This window comes from Aulonocara sp. 'chitande type north' Nkhata Bay, linkage group LG15, assembly GCF_057382095.1.
Source record: "Aulonocara sp. 'chitande type north' Nkhata Bay isolate Kocher_YH1m ecotype deep benthic linkage group LG15, A_spYH_male_GT1.1, whole genome shotgun sequence".
NCBI classification, from domain to species: Eukaryota; Metazoa; Chordata; class Actinopteri; order Cichliformes; family Cichlidae; genus Aulonocara; species Aulonocara sp. 'chitande type north' Nkhata Bay.
The window spans coordinates 29,408,232-29,432,716 of NC_141358.1; the positions used below are offsets into that span (position 1 = coordinate 29,408,232).

General features: G+C 40.1%; 1 protein-coding gene across 4 annotated transcripts in view; it reads left to right on the forward strand.

Annotated features, from left to right (window-relative positions):
* Nucleotides 1–24,485, forward strand: part of cd2ap (CD2-associated protein) — a 112,287-nt gene that overhangs the window by 9,041 nt on the left and 78,761 nt on the right. For all 4 annotated transcript variants that reach the window (XM_086265434.1, XM_086265433.1, XM_086265435.1 and 1 more), the window contains exon 2: nt 17,196–17,353. In XM_086265434.1, the coding sequence (XP_086121560.1) occupies nt 17,196–17,353 (158 nt within the window). The remainder of the gene's footprint in view (nt 1–17,195; nt 17,354–24,485) is intronic.

Below are 24,485 nucleotides of genomic sequence, written 5' to 3' on the forward strand. Positions count from 1 at the left end.
ACTGCGCATGCGAGTTTTACTCATATTCTATCGCGATATTTCATTTTCCTATTGTTGCCTAACAGTATTACCGTGAACAGTATAATATGGCCCAGCCCTACCCACCACCACCACCATCGATACTGTGTTCACATTAGTTTGGTAAATGATTCAAACTAAGGTCCAGTTAATTTCACATCATTGATGCAGTAGGATAGCTGTGCACCAGTAACGGAGCCAATCTATTGTAGTCTGGTGTCACCTGGCCATGAAGGACTAGCAGACCTGCTGACCTACATCTACACAGCAATACAAAGATGGCGAGGCACCTGTAGGCCCGTCAGCTTCCTGCTTCGGTGCTGAAAGTTGTTTGTCAACGCCTAGCAAACAGTGAGTGTATGTTCAGATGTGCTGTATGGCAGAGCCCAGTTATGAGGTGTTATGAATATAAACTGTAAAGCAGTGTAGCTGTTTCTGGGGCAGAGGCCAGGACTAGAGAACTTGAGGATATGCCTTGTCTGTAGGGCTGCCATGATTAGTTGACTAGTCACGATTACGTCGACTATTAAAATCGTCGACGACCAATTTAATAGTTGATGCGCCGTTTGAAGCTTTGTAAGATCCTGAAAGACGCAGGAATAAGTAGTAGGATTTAAGAGTATAATAACGGACTGAAACAGAAGATGGCAGCACTGCATGTCCAGGGATGCCATCTGCCGTTAAACCCTGAAGAAGAAGAAGCAGTGTCCGGTTTCATAGCTGTGACCAGATTTAGCAGCCACATCCTTCGGAGGCTGCATTTGTAGGCGAATTACGTTACAGTGACACGGCGAAGCCTGTCCAAATTCAAAGACTCCCCCAAATGCGGCCGAAAAATGCGTCCTTCATTTCCCCAGATTTGAAGGATGGGTCGGTGTATCCGTTGTGGCCCAACCTGTCTCAGAGTTCATAGCGCGGCCCAGCCAATTCCAGTTTTCAACAATGGCGGCAGCTACTTAGTTTTAATATTACTCTTATTTCTCTTTCTGGGTCACAAAATAAACTTGTAACATATTTTCAGGCGAGAATGTAGCTGTGTAAACCTCAAATATCTGCTCGGTTTAGCAAGACATCACATATTTGCAAAAGTGCTCCGACGTTTTCGGAGAACCACCAGCTCGATAGCTAGAGGGTTCAAGGCCCACTAGAGCTGGCGAGAACAGCAAACTCCCGGGGCACATCATTTTCAAACCCCCCGCGGTCTTTCACTACTCAGGTTAAACATGATATATAAGTCACTCAGATAATTTAAAAATGTCAAAGGAGCTTGCAAAGAAAAGCGTCTGGACTTCTTTAAGTTGCTTGAAGACGTTTCACCTCTCATCCGAGAAGCTTCTTCAGTTCTAAGGTCAAATGGTGGAGAGTCCCAGATATAAACCTAGTGGGAGTGACCCCCCACGGAGGGACAAAAGGACCCCCTGATGATCCTCTAATCGCCTGAGCCAAGGTGGGGAAACTGGGCGTGGGTCCCAATCAGCCAGAGTTTCGGGTGTGTTCATTGTGAAACCTGGCCCCACCTTATCATGCGAATTCCTGAGGTCAGATGGCCCAGGATGTGAGTGGGCGTTAAGGCGTCTGGGAAGGGATCTCAAAACTGGATTATAGATGGCAGAGAGTTGGTGTCGTAAACCCCCGCCTCTGTTCAAAGATGGTCGCTCACAGTGGACATAGATGGCTTCTTTCACTCCTCTTTCAAACCATCTGTCCTCTCTGTCCAAAATGTGAACATTGGCATCCTCGAAAGAGTGTCCTTTATCCTTAAGATGCAGATGGACTGCTGAGTCTGGCTCAGGCGATTAGAGGATCATCAGTGGGTCCTTTTGTCCCCCCGTGGGGGGTCACTCCCATTTAGGGATGGGTACCGGTGTCCGGTGCCATGATGGCACCGGTTCTGACATAAACGGTAGTAACCAGACCGAAAAGCAGCGCACATTTCGGTGCTTTATTTCGGTGCTTTTTTTTCCTGAGCTGTGATACACTTTAGATTCTAGCCAATCATTTTACGTTTCCGAGGATAGTAGGCGGGGCCAGGTACGTACGTTCTGTTAGAGCAGAGCTACAGATTAAAAATGTCCAAGGCAAAGCGGTCAAAAGTCTGGCTGTACTTCACAGCAAAGTATGCAAACTCAGCAGCCTGCAACAAGTGCTTTAAGCTGATACTGTGATACTGTCAAAGGAGGTAACACCTTAAATCCGACGAAACACCTGGCGACGCATAGCGTTTTTTTTAAAAGCCCAGAAATGCGCCGTATTTGATAGCTTGCTGCGAGACCTCACACCGAGCACATCTACTGCGGGTGGGTTGCCTGTTATGCAACATCCCCCAAAAACACGAAGAGGAGAGTCCTGGCCCCTAGCCCTGCCAGTGTAGCAGAAATGATGACGGATGATGGTGGCAGCAGCAGCCGTTCTTCTCTGCGTGAATAGCTAATTTACGTTGAGTAGGCTAACCACGTTATTACATTAATGCATGTAAGGTGAACTAGCAAACATCATCATAGCTACATGCGGCTGTCCTCTTGTTTGATGGCAGATACTCCCTTCACCCTGGCTAAAAAGGCTAAAATGACCAAAGGAAAAAGTGGAAAACAGTTAAACATGAGAGGTTTAGGACAAAGTTTGTGTTTTTTCCATTGTTTAAGCACTGCTTCCAGCCAAGAGTGATACCATATATGCCCCATAGCTGCAGAAAAGGCTAACATTGTTATATTTTTACAAAAAACAGCTGAACATGAGAGGTTTTTGGACCAATTTTGTGTTCTCCATTCTTTAAGCACCGGTTTGAGCACCGTTTGAGCACCGGCACAGTTTCAAAAGTACCGATTTGGCACCGGTATCGGATAAAACCTAAACGATACCCATCCCTACTCCCATTAGGTTTATATCTGGGACTCTCCACCATTTGACCTTAGAACTGAAGAAGCTTCTCGGATGAGAGGTGAAACGTCTTCAAGCAACTTAAAGAAGTCCAGACGCTTTTCTTTGCAAGCTCCTTTGACTACGATGACCTGGATGACTGAGAACCTTCACAGACATAATTTAAAAATGTTATTGTTTGGCTTTTTTCAATGTTTTATTTGTTCCTCAGTAAATTGGTTTGGCTGAGATTAAAGTTACAGTTTTTACACAGCTGAATAAATGTCAAACAGAGAACTGATTAAACAGAAGTGTGAAATGGTAGAGAATTTACTCCAGTATCCTGTTGTTATATTTTACATTTGCATTTACAATCTGCAAATTTCATTAAAAGTTTAATAAACTATCATCTTGTCTTTATTTTTAGTTAGCACATACCTTAAACACTTCAAGCTGTAAGCTAATGATAGTTATATAAGAGCAGGCGCACGCTGGTGCGCTTTACGTCCAATGGATGCATGATCCGATTAGTCGACTAATCGCAAAAATAATCGGTGACTAGTCGACTATCAAAATATCGTTTGTGGCAGCCGTACTTGTCTGAAAGTTGCTGCTTGATCTGAGCTTGTCCAGCTTAGGCTATTAGGAGACTTTTCTTCACTTTCAGTTTTCAGGAAACTCTAACTTTCACCCTCAACGTTACTTCATAGGTTGCAGCTGTTTCAGCCTCAGTCTTGCTGCCCCGTGGCGTGACTCTAGTGACTAGGCAGGAAGTTTGCTGATGCCACGCACACACAGTACCTGTACGCCGTCTTTTAATGCGCCCATGCTTAACATATTTGGAAAGGCATTTCCTCCAAGGAACAAACCAAGAGGACTTTGTCCACTGCTACACCAACAACTAAACAAAAACGCATTCTAAAACAAAGAACCCCCCCCCCCCCTCCCCCAGTCCCACACAGATCAACACAACCATCAAACATATTACAGGAATATATAGGGCTGTGCGATATGACCAAAATCTCATATCCCGATATTAAGACATCTATCGTCCGATAACGATATAAATCACAATGATGCAACATTTTCTGTAAATTCTGTGAATCTCAGGCAGTTCGACTTCTGTGAAGTGTTTCCAGCTGGGCGTCATAGACCTAGAGTCGAGTGTTTTAACTGATGCATGAAACTATACATTTTTAGACATAGGTTGTGACGGCTGCCGTTTTCTTTGTGAGTATTTATTATCATTATTATTATTATGTTTTAAGAAAAACATGACATCTTTAAGCCACCGGGAAATAGTAGGATATTTAACAGACTTCCAATGCAACAATATTAGACGTCTCGCTAATAGGGATGTGAAGGCTATAATATCCTTTTGTGTGGAATCAAGTGTAAGTGAGCGATCAGGAATCCCGACTACAGCAATCAGAGGACAAGGATGAAGAGTTACCCCAAGAACAGTTGACATAATAGCAAAATACCCTGTCCAGAAACCTTCTAGCTCAGGACACAGAAAAAAACATGTGGCTAAGGTGACAAGGAGAGCCATGGCATTTATCACATTTATTTTCCACTTCTGGATACAATTCAGAAAGTCTAGACTTAGAGAAATGCACCCTGTGTATGACCTTAAATTGAATAAGTCCAAGATGAGCACAGGAGGTGGAAGATCGTACCCTCGCTATAGCCTGTTCCCAAGACTCCTCATGTATTCGAATTCCTAGTTCTCCTTCCCATGTACACTTAAGCTTAACATTAGAGTCCTTACTAAAAGACAAGATAGCATCATAGAGTTTCGAAATGGTTCCTCTGTGATGAGGAATAAATGATAACGTCGTTTCTCACTGCTGTTCTGGAGGTAAAGAGGGGAAATTTGGGAAACACTTGGCAACAAAATTTCGAATTTGAAAATGGCGAAACAAATGGGTAATAGGGAGATTGTAACGAGAAGACAAATTGGGAAAACTATTGAAAACACCATCCACATATAAATGTTTGAACTGTTTTATACCCTTGTCACACCACACGTCTAAACTGAAACCAGATTTTGAGTGTGTTAAGAACCACCTAATTATCCAGAATACTTAAAACAGCAAGGATGGAGCGTACAGGGTCAGTCATATATAATAACAAGTCATCCGCATACAATGATACTTTATGTGCAATTTCATTACGGATGATTCCCCTGAATACAGAAGGAGGTCTCAATGTAATAGACAGAGGCTCGATGGCAATGGCAAAGAGTAAAGCTGACAGAGGGCAACCTTGACGACAACCACGACCCAGCGCAAAATAATCAGAGTAAACATCATTAGTTTGAACACTGGCTTTAGGGGACGAATAAAGAAGCCGAATCCAGGAAATAAATTTTATCGCCAAAACCAAATTTCTCTAAAACTGCAAACAAGTACTCCCACTCCACCCTATCGAAAGCCTTTTCAGCATCTAAAGAAATCACAAGTTCAGGAAATTCAGATAGATGCTTTGAGTAAATAGCATTAAAGAGTGTACGGGTATTAAAAAACAATTGTCGTCTCTTTATAAAGCCATTCTGCTCTTCAGATATAATTCGAGGAAGCACATCCTCTAGGTGAGATGCAATTACTTTAGCCAATACCTTTGCATCGGCATTAAGCAGAGATAATGGCCTGTAGGAACCACAGGAGGTTGGGTCCTTGTCATTTTTGAGAAGGAGCGCTATGGTGGCTTGTGTGAAAGTAGGTGGTAATGAACCCGTTTCCAAGGATTCATTAAACACAGACAAAAGCAATGGTGCAAATTTACCAATAAATGTTTTATAAAATTCAATTGGAAACCCATCTGGGCCTGGAGCTTTATTAGGCTGCATAGATGTAATAGCTTTTAATACTTCTTCAACAGATAATGGGGAGTCCAATTGCCCGGCAATATTAGTACCAATAACAGGGTTTGAAAGATTATGAAAAAATTCATTCATTTTAGCTTTATCCGTGGGAAATTCGGACTTGCACAACAAAGAGTAAAATGTTTTAAAGGTAGAATTAATTTCCAAGGGATCTGTAGTGATATTGTCATAAGAGATTTTAATACTGGGTATCACATGTGAGGAGGCATGACGTCGTAACTGATGTGCCAACAAGCGACTAGCCTTGTCACCGTATTCATAATATGAACCACGACTGCGTAGTAATAAGTGCTCAGCCTCTTTGGTTGACATAAGATCAAATTCTGCTTGCAAATCAAGCCGCTGCTTCAGTAATTCTGGAGAAGGGTTCAGTGTATAACTTTGATCAAGGTTACTAATTGCAGCTATAAGTTCTTTAAGCCTGGCATTAATCTTTTTATTAGCACGAACAGAGTAAGAAATAATTTGACCTCTCAGGTAGCATTTAAGAGTCTCCCATAGCAGAGAATATCAAACAGAATCATTTTGATTTAAGGACAAGAACTCCTCAATAGAGCTTGAAATAAATTCACAACATTCTTTATCCGCCAGAAGGAGGGAGTTAAATCTCCAAAGTGGAGGACTACGTTTATAGGTAGAAAGTTGAATATCCAATAGCAGAGGTGAATGATCAGATATTATAATACCAGAATAGTCGGAAGAATTAACACACGAATTAAGAGTTCTGTCGATGAAAAAATAATCAATCCTGGAATAAGACTGGTGGACCTGGGAGAAAAACGAAAATTTTTTGATTGAAGGGTTGCGAAATCTCCATGGATCAACAAGATCATTCTGTTTCATAAAATCTGAGAATGTTTTAGACATAGATGATGGAGTCAAATTACGAGGAAGAGATCGATCCAAGATTGGATCAAAAACACAATTCAGATCACCACCAAGGATAAGCAAATGAGTATTCAGAAAGGGGATGTTACTCAACAAACTATTAGCGAATTCAGCACCATCAAAATTCGGGGCATAAACATTTACCAACAAAACCTTTTTCTGCATTAGGGTATCAGCAACAATGATAAATCTACCATTCCTATCAGCGATAACATTGGTCGAAGAGAATTGAACTTTCTTATTAATGAGAATGACCACTCCTCTAGCTTTCGAATTAAAATTTGAATGAAAGACCTGACCTACCCAAGGGCAATATGACCTATAATGATCCTTAATGTGAAGATGAGTCTCCTGTAAAAATGCTGTCAGAATTTAGACGTTTCAAGATCTCTTAATGGGGTTACCCATACATATTCCAACTAATGAATCTAAGAGGCATGCCTGACCCAGCAATGCTGGGGTCTATATTGCCATTAACCATTCATAAAAAGGAAGAAGAAAAGAACCAAACCAAAATGCCAGTGGCCATGAAGAGCTGAAATGGGACAGCCTCCCTCCCCAACCCTAAACACAAATACACCCCAAGTCTCCACAGAGCAGAACAAAGGAGACAGCAGTGTACCCCAAAGTAGCAAAAATGATTCACCAATGTGACTGGACTAATTGGAGTCCGAATAAAAATAAAAGCGAGAGAGGGGAAAAAAAAAAAAACAACCTCTCGCCAACTTCTCTACAGTATAACAGTGTGCGCGTAACATTAAACATGTTTTTTTTTGTTTATTTTTTTAAAAAAGGGAAAAAAGAAAAAGACCCCCCTCCCCCACCCAAACAAACAAAAAAAAATCTCACAGTACAAAATATGATTTCCTCAGATGGAGAACTTTACAACACACCAAAAGTGCATAAAATTTAAAAAAAAAATTAATTAATTAAAAAAAAAAAAAACAACCAAAAAAAGATGACAGAAACAAAAAACAACCCAGTCCTGTGCAAATCAATGCAGCAAGCTTGGAGAAGATTGTGCTGGACTGGTCTGAAGTTCAAGAGTATATTATATGATTCAGTTTCATTATATAACAATGAAAATAAAAGGAACCAGCACACCAACAGTACAATAACTAGCACAACGGCCTAAGAAAACAATGCACAGATGGCGTTAAACCTAACGAGAGTGTGAACCCTTATTAGCATTACAGCATCAAACTGAGGGGCTATCGAGGCTCACCCAGAGATCAAAGTTTTGACATAATCACTGGCCTCCTCTGCTGAAACAAAGTCCTTCTCGACACCCTTATATGTGATGCGGAGTTGCGCTAGATGAAGCAGGCCATACCGAACACCTTCAATGCCACGGAGTTGCTGCCTGACAGTGTTGAATGCAGCACAAGCCCGTGCCACCCTGGCGGTATAGTCGGGGCAGACTGAGATGGTCCGGTCTCTAACTTTAATCTGTCGGCGTTCTCTAGCACGTTGTAAAATGTCAACACAGTCAGTGTGGTAATGAAACCTGCATACAATGGCTCGTGGACGGTCGCCAGGCTTCGGTGCGGGTTGGAGGGTCCTTTGCGAACGATCCAAAAGCGGCTCCTTCCCCAGATCAAATGCTTCTTTTAGCAAGGAGGCTACGGCAGCAGTGGTGCACGTGTCAGGGCCCTCCGGTACTCCCACTATCCTAACATTGTTGCGCCGCGACCTGGACTCCAAGTCTTCACACTTATTTTCCAGCTTGGCTACATGAGCTGTGAGGCCCTTGATAGTGTTTTTCATCTCAGCTATATCATCAGAGTAGACAGTAAGTGCGTGCTCCATCTCCTTGACCGTACCTTTTAGCTCGGACACGGTAGAGTCATTGGCAGCTTTATCGATCGCGTCTTCACCGCCTGCAGGTCGAACTTAATGGTAGACAAAGCATCACCCAGAGTGTCCTGAAGTTCCTTTTTAAAGATGTCGGCGATATCTTTCCTCAGCGAAGCCAACAGCTCGACCTTGAGAGCCTCAATATCAGGATTAGCTTGGCACGAGGGTCCATGGTAGTCCATGGTAATATTATGTTGAAGCACAGTACACAGTACGACGGCTCACTCGAGGTATTCAACATACCTCGAGTGAGCCGAGGTATGTTGAATACCTCAACATGGTCGCGGTTTGCAAACTAGGCCTCAGTTGTGTTTGAATCCGGTTGTTCAGTCTGACGTCACTAGCCGTGTCTGGGTCTAAACTCCGCTGCAGGTCCATATATCAAACGATCACTATGGCATTACTGAGAGTTGAAAAACTGTCTTTAGTCTTTCATCTTTAATAAAATGATCAGCGTTCTGCTCTACCAGGTGTAACAACTGAGTTTAACATCCAGGCATCCATGAAAATGGAATTTATGACATTTAACAGAGTTAGAAGTTAGCAGGAAGTTAGCTCGCTAGCTTCCATGTAAATACAATATAGCATGTCCTGACTGCGGGGTTTTGGAAACAAATTAAAACGTACAGCTCTGTTATCACTTCCAGCATAAATGAAGACAGAAAACTAAACAGCAGTGACGTTTGTAGGGTTACTGAAGTTGGGCTAGCTGGTATATAATGATGTGCTACGTGACCGCTAGCGACACAGCTATGTTAGCATAATATAAACAAGCTAACTTTTTTTCCACTCGATAAAAGTTACCGTGAGTGTTCTCGGTGGTCAGGAACAAATGTAATCGCATGGCAGGATGCTGTAAAAGGACCAAACTTCAGCCAGGAGAACAACTGAGATAATCCATCCATAATACGAGGTTAGTCATTCATATACTGCTGCATGGGCTGGGCTGTAGCTACATCCTAAGGTTTTAAAAACTGAGCTTAAATAAATGATTAGCGGTAATAAAAGCCGAGGGAGGTCAACGGTGATCACTGACTGTTTTAGGAGCTTTTTGAGATCAAATAGAAGAAAATACATAACATTAAACATGTTAACAACACAAAAGCCATATTAAACGCAGACTACTTTAGACCCGGAAGTAGGATTCGTCGCGTCATCACTGAACAACCGGATAGAAGTAGTTTTAACATTTTTTGCTGCCATTTTACGCAGGCCCGAGTAAAACTTCTCAACAAAACAATCAACAAACCAAAACAGGACTGGAAATATAGCCGAAAAGCGCGAATGAATAACAATTTAATCGAAATCGGCGGCAGCTCCCAGACTCGCGTCCTACTCCATCAAAGCTCTTCCGGAAGTCCATGGTAATATTATGTTGAAGCACAGTACATATTACTGCTCGAGGCTCTTGACTACGGTAGCCGTAATGCTCCGACAATCGTGGCTATCTGACGGACAAAAACCATACAAGTTCCACATCACTGAAGTTGCACCATTTTTACAAACCAATTCTGGTTCATCTGTTTCATTCGACGATCTGCTTTTGTCCTTCTCATTCTCTGTTGCCGCCATGCTTTTTCCGCCATGTGCCTAATAAAAACAAAGGCACTGCGCATGAGCGTTTTACCCATATTCTATCGCGATGTTTCATTTTTTTATCATTGCCTAACACTGTATTACTGTGAACGGTATAATATGGCCCAACCCTAGACGGTATATTTTAGAAATAGCTGTAATCTTGACTGCAGCGATAGTCCTCCACTATCCTATACTATAGCATTTAAATAGATGATATCATTGCCATTTATATGTTGAATACTGCCCTACTTCTCCATCACACCATGTGCATTAGCTCTGAATTCACAGGCTTTAGCTCTAGTTTGTGATGACAGTCATCATTCTGCTGTGTAGTATGATCAACACCTGCTGCAGGGGGTGATCAGAACAAGAGCTAGTATCAGCTGTAGTCAGAGGTGGTGAAGATGGAGGCAGTCTGATTGTAGGATGGCGTCTTCGCTGTACGAGCAGTTGAATGATGGTGGACTGTGAGAAATGGGCTTTGTATTGAAATTTATTGTATTTATTTTATCTGTATTGAAATACAAGGTGGGCAGGGCTGCAGCTAGTTGGACATTAATGGATTAAATGGAATGGATTAAACCTTAGAAATAAAAGCAAGCAAACTGTAGACTAGTAAAACAGTCACACATGGACATTCTTAGACGGTTGGAGTAAATTCCTGTATATACTGACTTCAAATGCTGTTTGTGTGTGACTGTTTTGTTGTGTTACAGTTGTCTGACGAAAAAAGGAGTCGGTCTTCTGCGCAGGAAAAACCCTTTAAATTGGGACTCCTGCTGATATTTCCATACTGAGAGGATTCTCAGTGTTTTAGCAGTGCACAGGAACAGCTTGGAAGTGAGTGGTCATTGGTCATCACAGGCTAAATTTATGTTGTACGTGTTTGGTCATCTGACAGAAAAACTTGTATTCTGGGCTTAACTCACAACCTGATAGCCCTGTGTTTTGTTGATCTCACCCTACAGTAACACACATTTTAAAAGAAGATGCAAAATAAAACAGTTTCTTGGTTGCCTTCTCTCCACTGAAGACTATGAAAGCAATAATTATCTTAAGCTGACTTCCGTTGGCATATAAGTGGTGTTCAGAAGAGATTTGAGTCAGACTGATTGAGGAGCTGTGCTGCTCTAAGCCAGGGTCTATTTGTGTGATCTCTGAGGGGCTGTTTTAAAGTCCCTTTGCTCCACATCCAGTCTTGTGCCCTGTGTATTGAATTAACTGAGGGTAGGTTTCTGCCTATCGGAGCTCTCCATTGTTTGTTTACTACCGGAGTTCGTATCTCTTCCTGTGGTTACACAGACAGATATTCCTAAATTATGGTCTGGGGCCTCGGCTAAGCTGTTTATTTTTCTGTTGCTCGGCTTGTGCTTCTTTTATGCATTTAATGTGTTTAGACTGTCGTTTACAGTGTAAATGCAGACTAGATTTCTTATAGGCTTTTGTAAAATTACAAATGTTGATAAAAGCCAACACTGTGTGGTTTATTGTCTAGTTCCATGAAGAGGAAGGAATGTAATTAGCTAACATGTGTGGAAGGATATCAGTTGAATAGCCAACGGTAAACTGCATAAAGTCACAGTTGTGCCAGGGCTCTAGACTAACTTTTTGCCATGGTTGCACTGGTGCACCTAACGTTTTTTTTCTTAGGCACACCAGCACAAAAGTTAGGTGCACCCAAATTTTTCAGCCGCATCGCTTAACACCACAATTTTATATGTTCACTTTTTTCGTTGTTTTTTTGGGGAGTAATTGCTGACCATACAGACAATATTGATTTGTAAATGATTAACAACACTAAGTTCTTTATTTGGAACCAGAGATGGGCTGTAATCTGATTACTTTTTTCAAGTAACAAGTAAAGTAAGGGATTACTATTGCAAAAACTGTAATTAGATTACCGTTACTTTCCCGTAGGAACGCTGCGTTACTGCGTTACTAAAACCGTGATATTTTTTTTTTTTTTTTTTGCGAGAATGTCTCACGACAGTGACGTAAGCAAGTGCGACGTTTGTGACAACAGCTGTGTGCAGATCAACAATGGATAATATATCGAGTGCGGGAGAGAGTATGAGCATGCAGCGTTTAAAGCGTGGAAGTACTGACCTTCCTTTAAGTTTGATTCCATAAAACGTGACAAAAACATTAGCATCCATTGTGCGTGGGAAGAAAACTTCTTTTTACAGCGAACCCCCCCCCCCCCCCCCCCCCCCCCTAAACTTCCAAGCAAGCACCGAGTGCGCAACGACGTAATGGGAAATTCACGCGGTCAGTTCTTCAACTGCATACCTGCACCAGGGTAAACCTCCGCCTACCCTACTCCTGCTTTACAGGTGAAAATAGAGCAAAAGGACCGCTGAGTCTTTGATTTTATTTATTTTCTGCTGTGTTTTACTTGCATCTATTTGAAAGAGTGAGTGTAAACACACACACAAAAAAAATTATGTGCTGGAATGTGCAGAAAATAGGTTTAAATATTAAACAAATTTCTTCCAGTCAGAGAATGTTGCATATAATTAAATTTTTGCTTGATGCATAAAGTTAAAAGATTAAAACTAATAAAACAAGTTTTAAAAAGGGACCTTTCCATTTGATTATGATGGATTATGTAGAAAAAGTAGAATTGGGCTGAAAGATCTATCGCTTTATCACCTATTCAGGTTGTAAATCGTGTTTTTAAAAAGTAACTAAGTAATTAATTACTTTTGAAAATAAGTAATCAGTAAAGTAACGGGATTACTTTTTTGGGGAATTAATCAGTAATTAGTTACTGATTACTTTTTCAAGTAACTTGACCAAAACTGTTTGGAACACAGTTCTACAAGAAAGATAAGATCGGGCCTTAACATAAAAGTTATCAATCGTTCTTTTCATCTTTTCTCATTACACACAGCTACATCCACTTCTGCAGTTTTGCACAGTAAAATTTTTAAATAGCTTTAATGCACATAAGTATTTTGTCTCGCGCCAATTATATCGTCAGTTATATTGTTATCGCACATTTTCAAATATATGTTGTGATAAATATTTTTGGCCATATTGCCCTGCCCTAGTAGTTACCATTAACTTAGCTTGCAACACGCTGACAGAAACTCTATTCAGTGTAACTGCAATTACACTGAGTCATTATTGTATTTATAAGTAAACAGATTATTCAGTAAAGGTGGTATTTACTTTTAGCTATAGTGAGATGGATGAATATTTTCAAAAAGAATGATCGGTGCCATATTGTTGCTTTTACGGGCAGTCTAAGGCTTTAGATTGTATTTTCTATTATAGCAGGATATGAAGCAGTAATTTTTCTGGTGTAGATTCTGGTTAGAGTAAACCAGTGCAGGCAGAGACAGTGCAGCTGGAGTATGGCAACCACAGTGAGAGATCCTACGTGTAACAGCTGAGTGACTTGAAAGCAATTTGGCCAATGAGCTGGCTAGAGGAAAGAACCCACAGAACATCTGAAATATCAAATTAAAAGGACAGGGATGGTCCCCTAGTAAGTCGTGGATGACGTCGTCGTCCTGAGTAGATTAAAAGATGCTAAAGTTAAAGATGCACATCAGTGTTTCCTGCTCAAGTAAGTTCTATGTGTGGAAAACGCTGATGTGACTCTGGTGTGAGGGTTGATGTTAATCACTCTGACATTTCGGAATGTGGCTCAAAAACTGTGCTGCCATGTAATACAGTGAGAGGTCAGCAGGCAATTGGGGCACTCTAAATGTACAGTAGAAGAATTGTAATGTCAGAAACTTATGATAACAATCCACATGGTTAATGCTGGTAGACACACTTTTGTTAGCCAGCCAATAGGAATGCAGCATGAAGTGATGTGGAAAAAGCAAAACAGACCCACAAGGGGTGCATGGTAGTAAACTATTTGGGTTTTAACAAAGCAGAAAATGCAGTGAGGTAACTGCAGCAGAAATTAGTTTGGGTGGTGTGGCCTACAGCTGTTCTTGTGACTAAATAAGATGTAGCATGGAGAGATACTGCAGTCTCATGAAACAAATCTCATCAGCCTTTCTAGTGTCATTCTAGCAGTGTCAGCAGAGCAGGCCTAACAGGAAATAAACTTCTTCTAACTGGGGATAGTGAACATAAATCTACCAGTATGGTCCCTGCTGTTTTTAGTCAAATCAGTAGGAGGCTGATGTGAATCTGGTATTTGTCTGACCATTTTCCATAACAGTAAATGGACAACCGAATCATATCTGTTGGTGATCAGCCTTAAAAATTCCTGGTTAGGTTTCTGTGGTGCAATGTAAGTGTTTCCATCAGTGAGGCTGTCCAGCAGGCGTTTAAGGAGATCGTACCTACCTCATTGGTCCTCCTCTTCTCCTTGGTGTTTGATGCTGAGGGGAAAAACTGCTGTGAGATCATTGGTCAGGAAACTCTACTTATTCTGCATGTTTTTGTTTCTGCTTGGTGCGAACTCAGCCATGTCAGCGGAGCCTTTCCGCTATGAGTCATGAGTTAAAAGGCCACCCTGTGTGGCTGGAATACCTCACAACCTGTCACTCCTCCTAAGACTGTTTATTGTCGGAAGCAGTTCAACCTGCTGTGCTGGATTCAGTCAGGCAGCCTCTCAGTATCTGTTTTCTGACCTCCTTTTACTTATTGTGCATTTTCGTGTCAGTTTGTTGCTAAATACTGCAATTGGAGGGACCAGTCATAGCATGTACTTAAAAGATAAAAAAAATGTCTGTAACCACTGTGATATCCATCATTGGTTTCTGCAAGGAAACTTGGTATGTTAGTATTAGTGTTTTGGTTGCTGCCATATTGGCATTTTGGGGCCAGAGGTGACTGTATCTTGACAAAAGTTAAATTAGTGACAAGCTATGTCCAAAACTAATACAAAAGTATTGCATACAAACTGTAGAAGTGCTATACACAGACCCACATATCTGCTATTAAGGGCAGTGTAACCTCTTGTACAGTCTGTGCTGCACAGCAAGCCATAGTGTCTGCCATTAAGAGGTCTACTTCAGAGGCTGAAACTAACAGCAGCGTCAGAGTGGCCACACGTCTACCTTTAAACCTTACTGTACACTCATATTTTAATAGAACTTCATTAAAATTCAGTTGCTAGCCCTGGACCTGTTTTTGCCCCCTGGTTGGGTCACTGGCTGTGGTTTTTGTGTACCTGCGTCACTGGCGATGTCCTCCTGTGTTCTGATGGACTTGGAGTGGCCCTTCAGCTTGTAGCAGATATCCAGAGGACTAATGTCTCCATCTAACTACTTTCATCACCATCTTTAGCAGATGATTGTGAAGTTGGAGTTAATCAAAGAAACTGAGCTAATTATTTTACTCAGATATTAAATGTTATATAGCCAATAAAATATTTGCGGAGGAGAAACATTAACTGTAACGGTTATGTATGACGTTTTGAACTGACTAGACTGTATATAAAAGATGGGCAAATCGGCATTCTTTCTGTGTGGCAAGAAAGGAGGAGATCCCCCCTGGTTATATAAAGAAGCCTGGTTACATATGAGTGATGGCCTTTGGCTGAGTTATAAATGGCAGGGATAGCTCAGTAGGTAGAGTGGTGGCCCCATGATTGGAAGGTCGGGGGTTCGATTCCCCTGAACAGCTACCCTGAGGTACCCCTGAGCAAGGTACTGTCCTTTCACACTGCTCCCCGGGCGCCCAATGGCTGCCCAATGCTTCACTGAGTGAATGGGTTAAAGGCAGAGAGGAATTTCCCCACGGGGATCAATAAAGTACACTTTCTTTCTTTCTTCTTCTTTCAATCCTGGGTAAATGTTCCTGATGAGTTCATGGGCTCAGTTGCTAGTTTCTGTTCTTAGTGGAAACATTGTGGTGTTTATTTAGTAAAACACAATCCTGTGAGAGTCAATAAGGGGGATGAAGCATTGTATGCTATAGTGGACATACAAGTTACTAAACTATGAGTGTAAAGTATGTCAGATCCACCCCATGAGTGTTGCATCTGCTCTGCTCAAGGCTTCACAACAAGACCTCACTAACCAAAGGGTGACAATGATTGTCTATTTAATCATCTGCCACAACTAGAATATACATCTGTGAAAAACTCTGTTAGCTTAGCTGTGCACAGATGTTGGAAGCTCAGTTGTCAGCACCATATTTTCCATATTTTTATTCCATATTATACAAAGTAATTGCTTTGTAAGGCAAGTTGTTAAAGGTCTTGGTTTTGACTATGAAAGAGCACTCTTTTCACTCAGTCAGTATAATCAAACATGTATTCATGTGTCAGCATGAGTGTGGTTTTTTTTAATTTATTTTTTAAATTTTTTTTATTTCAGTAAATACGCTTCAGTATACGGTAGAAGTCTGTACAGTCTGTGGCTATTGTTTTTTTTTTCCCTTTGTCTTTTTTGTGGTGTGTGGAGCATATTTCATATATTTCAGTTTGGTCTCAGACTAAACTTTTTAATGTGTAGTATTTTTCTGTTGAAAAATCTTGCTTATCCTGCAATTACAGATGTAGATAGAAACATTGAAGTTGCATAAATCATTTAGTTTGCCAATTACACTGATTGTTGGTAGGACCAGACATTCATAGAATCACATTCTTTCTGAATTATTATGGAAGCCCATTTGTGCCAGTGTGGGTGTTTTGCTTTGTTTTTTCTTTTTTTGTTTGTTTGTTTGTCGCCCCCCCCCCCGCCCCCCCCAATTGATGTAAAATCATGAACTTTGGACTCTTTTTTTTTTTTTTTTTTTCCCTTTTCAAGTGAGAACATTTAGCTAATAATTGTGACTTTTACCATTTTATTTAAACGTTTAAAGAAAAAAAAAACAAGACTAGACTGTTAGCCATCGTTATTTTCGCCACATTTCTCAAAATAAGAATTTTAACTTTTGAGATTAAACGTTTTAGAGTGTGTGTGTGTGTGTGTGTGTGTTTTATGGGATAGTAGTGATATTTTCCTTTAAATCCTTTAAATGTATCAGTTAAATATTTCACTCAAGGGTGTTTAAGAGATTTATGTGTAATAAACAATTTTACAAAAGTATCGAATTTTCAATTTTTCATTAAATTTGGACTTCATCTTGGCTCATCCATTCCCCCCCTGCCTTTCCCCCCTCTTTATCATTTCATCATCCTTGTCTGGAGTAGAGGTTGTGGTGGAGTATGATTATGACGCGCTCCATGATGACGAGCTGACCCTGCGACCTGGCGACATCATCAAAAATGTGCGCTACGTAGAGGAGGATGGTTGGATGGAGGGGGACCTCAATGGGAAAAGGGGCCTCTTTCCCGACAACTTTGTCAAGGTGAGAGATAGATTAGTGTTCATCTATCAACTGGCTTATTGGGTGGATGCCGTAGGCATCCACACTATTGAGATCCTGTTTCTCTTTATTCTTTATCCTTTATTATTCTAGTTGCTCCGTTTCTTTGCCGCTTAACTACTCCCTCAGTTTTCAGCCGATTTTTACCATTCAAACTCTAAACTGTTCTGCTATTTCTGCTTTCGACTGCTATATCTTTTGGTACTTATTACTATTATACTTTTTAAAATATTACACTTTTTTCCTTTAATTTGTCCCATTGAAATGAATGGGAAACTTCTACAATTCTGCTAAAACTTGCTTGTCTTTGAAACTTAACTACTTCCTCATACTTTCACCTAGAAACTCCATTCAAACTTTAAAACGTTCTCAGATGATTGGGCTATTCCTGTGTGATTCAGCTTTTTCATATCTGTTACCGTTTTCATGTAATGACTCTTTAAGTTTTCAGTTACAACTTTGTGATTTTTCAGAAAATACATGTGTTGCTATGGTTGCTATGCAATTAACTCCCACTGCACACTCGTCCGTTCTGAATTTTCTCTTCATGTCTGAACAACTCCTTGCTACTCGCTCAATTTCCACTCAACTTCCACAAATTATACATCAAAACGTAGGTATTTTTGCTGGCTTTAAGACAGTGTCACTATAATTATTGTGAGAGTTACGTTTTTTTCACAATTTGCCTCGAAGTGACACATGGTCTAAAAACTCCCCATTCAAAGTCTATGGGGAGGTTGTGAAACTCAGAGCTGAAATACTGAAACTGAAGGCATTTTCAAATCGTCATATCTCCTTAACGAAGCAAAGTTAAGACATGAGGCTTGTCCCTGTATATCTTCAGACACTCCTGACACTCACAATTCAAGAATTATTTTCTCACCTATTACCGTTCTGAGATGAGTTAGACTTGTTTGAGGGGTGGAAATCTGTCCTCCTCTCATTTTTCAAATTCCGAAAATGAAGCCGTTTCTTCTCTCGTCATATCTCCGCGACGGAGATACAAAGAGCTATGTAAATCGCAGTCAAAGTACACCAAAGTCCGCTGATTCACCCAGTGCAAGAATTATGCTTCTATCCCACCTAGTTTTTGAGTTACACGACGTTTTGTAACTCCAAAAAACGGCGTTTTTCGCGTCTCACCGCGATCTAATTCTGACTCCTCATCACCCTTTTTTTCAAAGCGCCCGCCCCCTTAGAGGTGGCGCGATTGGTAATGACACCGCTCTTCAGACCAGAGGTCGTGGGTTCGATTCCACCTTGGCCCACATGTTTTTTTTTTAACTACAAATTTATACACTATCACAGACCGGTAATTCATATTGATAATTTATTACAATTCTGCAAAGTTTAATGATTTTAGCAGCTTTTCTAATATGGACCTCAGATTCTGGTTAACAGTCTATGGCAGAAATACATACAAGTACACAGCCTGATGAAGCAGACAGAAGCAGTACCTCTGATTGGTTCCGCAGTTTCACCTCTTATCAGCACAAATCTCACCCTCTTCTGCTGTTTTCACCTCTTTTCTGCTAATTTGAGCTTCTGTTCCACAGTGCACTCAGCCTCTTCTGCTGTTTTCATTAGAATTTTAAGCTTTTCCACCTTTTTTCAGTTACGTGAGAACCAGTTTGGCTCAATGAGTAGCTGAAAAATATCAGCCTCTTCTGCTGTTTTAGCAGGATTTCAGAGTTCAGCTTTTTCACTTGTTTTAAGCACAAATTTCAGTTTCTTTACCTCATTTCACAACAAAGTTCTTCCTCTTCACCTCTTTTCTGCTAATTTGAGCTGCTGCTCCACAGTGCACATTTTCCCTCTCATCATATCTTTGCTTGTGACCAGAACTCATTTGGCTCAGAGGGTAGGGCATCTGTCGTGAGACCCGGTGGCAGAGGTTCGAATCCTACCTGTGACAGCTGCTACACATGTTCACTGCTTGCATGCGCTCTGCTTTCTTGACACTCTCCAGTGTGTCATTACACATACAGCCATCTTCAGCAAGCACTTCTGCTTCTACACTTCTTTTCAACTCGGCTTTTTGCTTCTTTACCTCTTTTCAGCAGAAATTATTCCTCTTCACCTCTTTTCTGCTAATTAGAGCTCCTGCTCCACAGTGCACTTAGCCTCTTCTGCTGTTTTCATTAGAATTTTAAGCTTTTCCACCTTTTTTCAGTTACGTGAGAACCAGTTTGGCTCAGTGAGTAGCTGAAAAATATCAGCCTCTACTACTGTTTTAGCAGGATTTCAGAGTTCAGCTTTTTCACTTGTTTTAAGCACAAATTTCAGTTTCTTTACCTCATTTCACAACAAAGTTCTTCCTCTTCACCTCTTTTCTGCTAATTTGAGCTTCTGCTCCACAGTGTACATTTTCTCTCTCATCATATATTTGCTTGAGACCAGAACTCATTTGGCTCAGAGGGTAGGGCAGCTGCCGTGAGACCCGGGGGCAGAGTTTCGAATCCTACCTGTGACAGTTGCTACACATGTTCCCTGCTTGCATGCGCTCTGCTTTCTTGACACTCTCCAGTGTGTCATTACACATACAGCCATCTTCAGCAAGCACTTCTACACCTCTTTTCAACTCATCTTTTTGCTTCTTTACCTCTTTTCAGCAGAACTTCTTCTGATTCACCTCTTTTCTGCTAAATGTTTAGCCTTTTCACCTCTTATTAGCACAATACTAAGCAGCTTCTGCTAATTTCACCAGAATTGTCAGTCTCTCCACCTCTTCTTTGTAAGAATCAGTTTGGTCCAGTAAGGTGAGACGCCGCCTATAGATCAGAAAGGCCAGGTTCGAATCTTGCTCAGGGCAATGTTTTTTGTTTTTTCAACTTTTTCTGCTTTTTTCAGCAGAAATCTTCAGCGTAAGGCATCCACACAGCATTTTCGCAGGAAATGCAATTTTTTCTAGTATCAAATTGCAGCTTGTTTGTTGGAGTAGAGCTAACCGTGTTGTCTATCACACTGTTAGTGATAATCCTATTGAAACTGGGAGCATTATCAGAGTATAGCAGTCTGCTACACAGAAGAATTTTTGTGCTTTATATTTGTGTGGATGCTTTAAGCATCCACACTATTGAGTTCCTCTTGGGACTTCCGTACACTTTTTGGCACTTAACTACTTCCACAATTTTCAGTCGATTTTCACCGTTCAAATTTTAAACTATTCTGCTATTTCTGCTAATGTGTGCTATGTCTTTTGGTATTTTTCACTATTATACTTTTTAAAATATTAAGCTTAATTTGTCCCATTGAAATGAATGGGAAACTTCTGCAATTCTGCTAAAATTTGCTTGTTTTCGAAACTTAACTACTTCCTCATATTTTCACGTAGAACAAGCATTCAAACTTTAAAATGTTCTCAAATTATTGGGCTATTCAGGTATTAATCAGCTTTTTCAAATCTTTTACCGTTTTACTTTTATGCCTCTTAAAGTTTTCAGTTGCAAAATTGTGATTTTTCACAAAATACATGCGTTGTTATGGTTGCTATGCACTTGGCTTCCAGTGTGCCACTGAAGGTTTTGCAGTCTTCTCTTCATGTCCGAACAACTTCTTGCTACTTGCTCAATTTTCACTCAACTTCCACAAATTATACATCAAAACGTAGGTATTTTTGCTGGCTTTCCGAAAATGTCACTATCATTGTTGTGGGATTTATAGAATTTTGGCAAATCTCCTCAGACCAACACAAAGTCGCAAAACTCTCCATAGAAAGTCAATGGAGAGCTTGTTCAAAATCACCGCTTGATTTCTGTAATGAGAGGCATATTCCAATCGTCATATCTCCTTAACGAAGCAAAGTTAAGACATAAGGCTTGTCCCAGTATATCTTCAGACACTCCTGACGCTCACAATTCAAGAATTTTTTTCTCACCTATTGCCGTTCTGAAATGAGTTAGACTTGTTTGAGAGTAGGAAATTTGTCCTTCGCTCAGATTTCTTCAGATTTCAAACTCTGGAAATGAACCACTTTTTTCTCTCGTCATATCTTTTTAATGGATTTCCACAGAGACCTGAAAATTTCCATGATTGTTCACCAAAGCCTGCTGTCTCTTACGGTGAAAGAATGATATCGATACTCCAAATAGATTTAGAGTTAGAAAGCGTTGTTTGAGGGCAAGTCAAGGCAGTTTTTGCTTTGCTCTACTCAGTTATGGTGCATTAGAAGTCAAATATCTTTAATAATTCATATTTTAATGATAAATTGTCAACACTTTAAGATTCCCCCATCTCTTCTGAACAAAACGGTGTAAGAATGACCGTTCTAGCCCCTACGGTTAGGAAATTATGGTCATTTGTTTGAGGGGAGTCGTCATTACGAGAAATAGACTGCAAAAATCCTGTGTCTCTTTGTGCTGCGTGCACCTGTTTTGGCGGGAAAAAGTGCACAGGCTCTCTGATTGGTGGATTCAAATTGAGCAGCTCCCAGGCTGCTTGACTGAGCATGAAACTTGCTTCTCTCTCCCTGTGTGTGTGTGTGTGTGTGTGTGTGTGTGTGTGTGTGTGTGTCTGTGTGTGTGTGTGACAGAGAGAGAGAGAAAGCCTTTTTATGGGATGATCTCATTGTAAGATTCAAATTCAATATATTTAGACTGGTTGACTGAATTGGATCTTGTGTGTGTGTGTGTGAGAGAGAGAGAGAGAGAGAGAGAGAGAGAGAGAGAGAGAGACCCTCTTTAGGGCAGCATCTCATTGTTGGAAAAAATATAATATATTCAGACTGGTTGACTGGCATAGACCCTCTGTGTGTGTCTCTCTCTCTGTGCATTTGTGTATACATATTTGATTTTGTGTGTATCTGTTGGCTGTTCCTTCTTGTTTTTTAAATTTATTTTTATTTCTTTATTTTTTTTTCACAGGTGAATAACAATTAGTTTTGAGGGAACTTAACCATGTTCCGTTTTTTTTTCAGCTTGTCATCTTACATTTTCCAGTATTTTCACTTAAGTTATTACTATTCTGTTCAATCATAGTATTTGTTCTAAATCATTGTTATTATGCTATATTGTAGTATTTCTGCTAAATCATACTATTTCTACTATACTATATTTTTCTTTCTAAATATAGCATTTCTGCTATATAATTGTATTTCTGCTATGTTATAATATTTGTGCTAAACCAGAGTATTTGTGCTGAAACATGGTATTTCTGCCAAATTATAGTATTTCTGTCAAATTATAGTATTTGTGCTGAAACATAGTATTGATTTAAAATTACAATATTCATAGTTCAACACAGTGTCTCTGGTAAATCACAGTATTTCTGCTCTGTTGTACTATTTTTCTAAATCATAGTGTTTCTGTAATGCTTAAGTATTTTTGGCTAAATACATTCTTTCTGTTATCTTATATTATTTCTCCTAAATTCTTGTATTTTTGAGAAGTTATCATGTTTCTGGTAAGTTACAATATTTCTGCTAAGTTCTGGTATGCTATTGTATTTCTGCCAAGTATTATGTTTCCTCTAAGATATTGCAGTTCTGCTAAGTTATTCCATTTTAGCAAAGTTCCTTTGCTTCTGCAAAGTTTTTACAATTTCTGCAACTTTTCAGCCTTTTCAGCTAGTTTTTGCATACAGCTTCAGCTTTAAAGCATCCACACTGCATTTTCGCAGGAAATGCTAATTTTTCTAGTTAATATTACTTTGATGAATGATGTAAACATTTTAGAATAGAAAGGATAGAACTAAAGATCAGAAAGTGTTTACAGAATTCCTTTTGCGAAGTTAGATTTGTGTTTTGGAAAAGCAGAACCTTTTTATTGGAATAAAGGTTTAAAGGGGTAACTTGACCTGGTATCATTTTGATGGATTATTTTAGAGACATGAGCAATGTTCCCTCTAATTTTTCATGTGTCTGAGCGAACACACAAACTCCCTGAGCGGTCCCTTGGACCACTGTGAGCAACAGCAGACATGTGCACTGTGGTCACGCCAGCATTGAATCCATCCAAGTTACGTGGTTTATTAAAATAATCAAATTACAGCATTTATGATAGACTACTTTTAATTAACTGCTTTAGCCCACTTACAATGAAAATTAAAAAAAAATCTTGTTCATGACCTGTGTAGTATGTTAACTAGTGGTGCAACGGATCAAAAATCTCTCGGTTCAGATCGGATCACGGTTTTAAGTCACGGATCGGATACATTTTTGGATCAGCGAAAAAAGACAAAAATTTAACATTTACTTATTTACTTATTGAAGTATTTTTTGCCTGTTAAAAACATTCAACTCAAGACTCATTCCACGCACTTATAAAAAAAAATAAATTATGGTACAATATAGGGCAGTACAGGTCTTTGTATCTACCACTCAATTCAATTCAATTTTATTTATAAAGCGCCAAATCACAACAACAGTCGCCTCTAGGCACTTTATATTGTAAGGTAGACCCTATAATAATACATACCGCTCATTATATCGCACTCTGCTGTGATATAATGAGTTGTCACGGTCACGTAGCTTTCCGTTGCCCTGGAGGTCCACCCATTTGTAGTAGTTGGGGCAACAGTAGATGCCTGGGACAGTTCAGCCACGACTTAAATCTTTTCTAGCTCATACATGCTTGGATCTTGCCACTAAAGTGGACGCGAACACAAACGCATGGCATAAGCACGTTCATCATAGCTTAAGCCCCTTGTTTTGCACAACGGAATACAGCCTTCCATCTGCAGCTAAACACCCCAATAGCTTTTGTAATAGCTTTAGCCCGGTCGGATTGGGCAGCAAAGGGCTGCTTAAATACCGCAAACGCCTCTGCTCCTCCACTTAGACCGCTAGCGCTGGCCATAACTATCGCTTGACAGACCCACCACACGCACCATACACATACTTTTTTTTCTTCTTTTTCGAATCTTCGGATCACGTGCGTACCGAACCGTGGAGTGGGATCGGTTCGGATTACGGATCAACCGTGATCCATTGCACCACTAATGTTAACACTATTGGAAGTTTAAAAAAAACAAAAAAACAAAAAAAAAAACACTTCAACTCCAATTTTGAAAACACAACTTTCTTTCTTTTTTTTTCTTTTTTATAAAGCCCTGACTTGTATTATGAGTATGAGTCTGTGGTCTGGGAGAGCGTCATGTAACTCTGTAATAACCAATG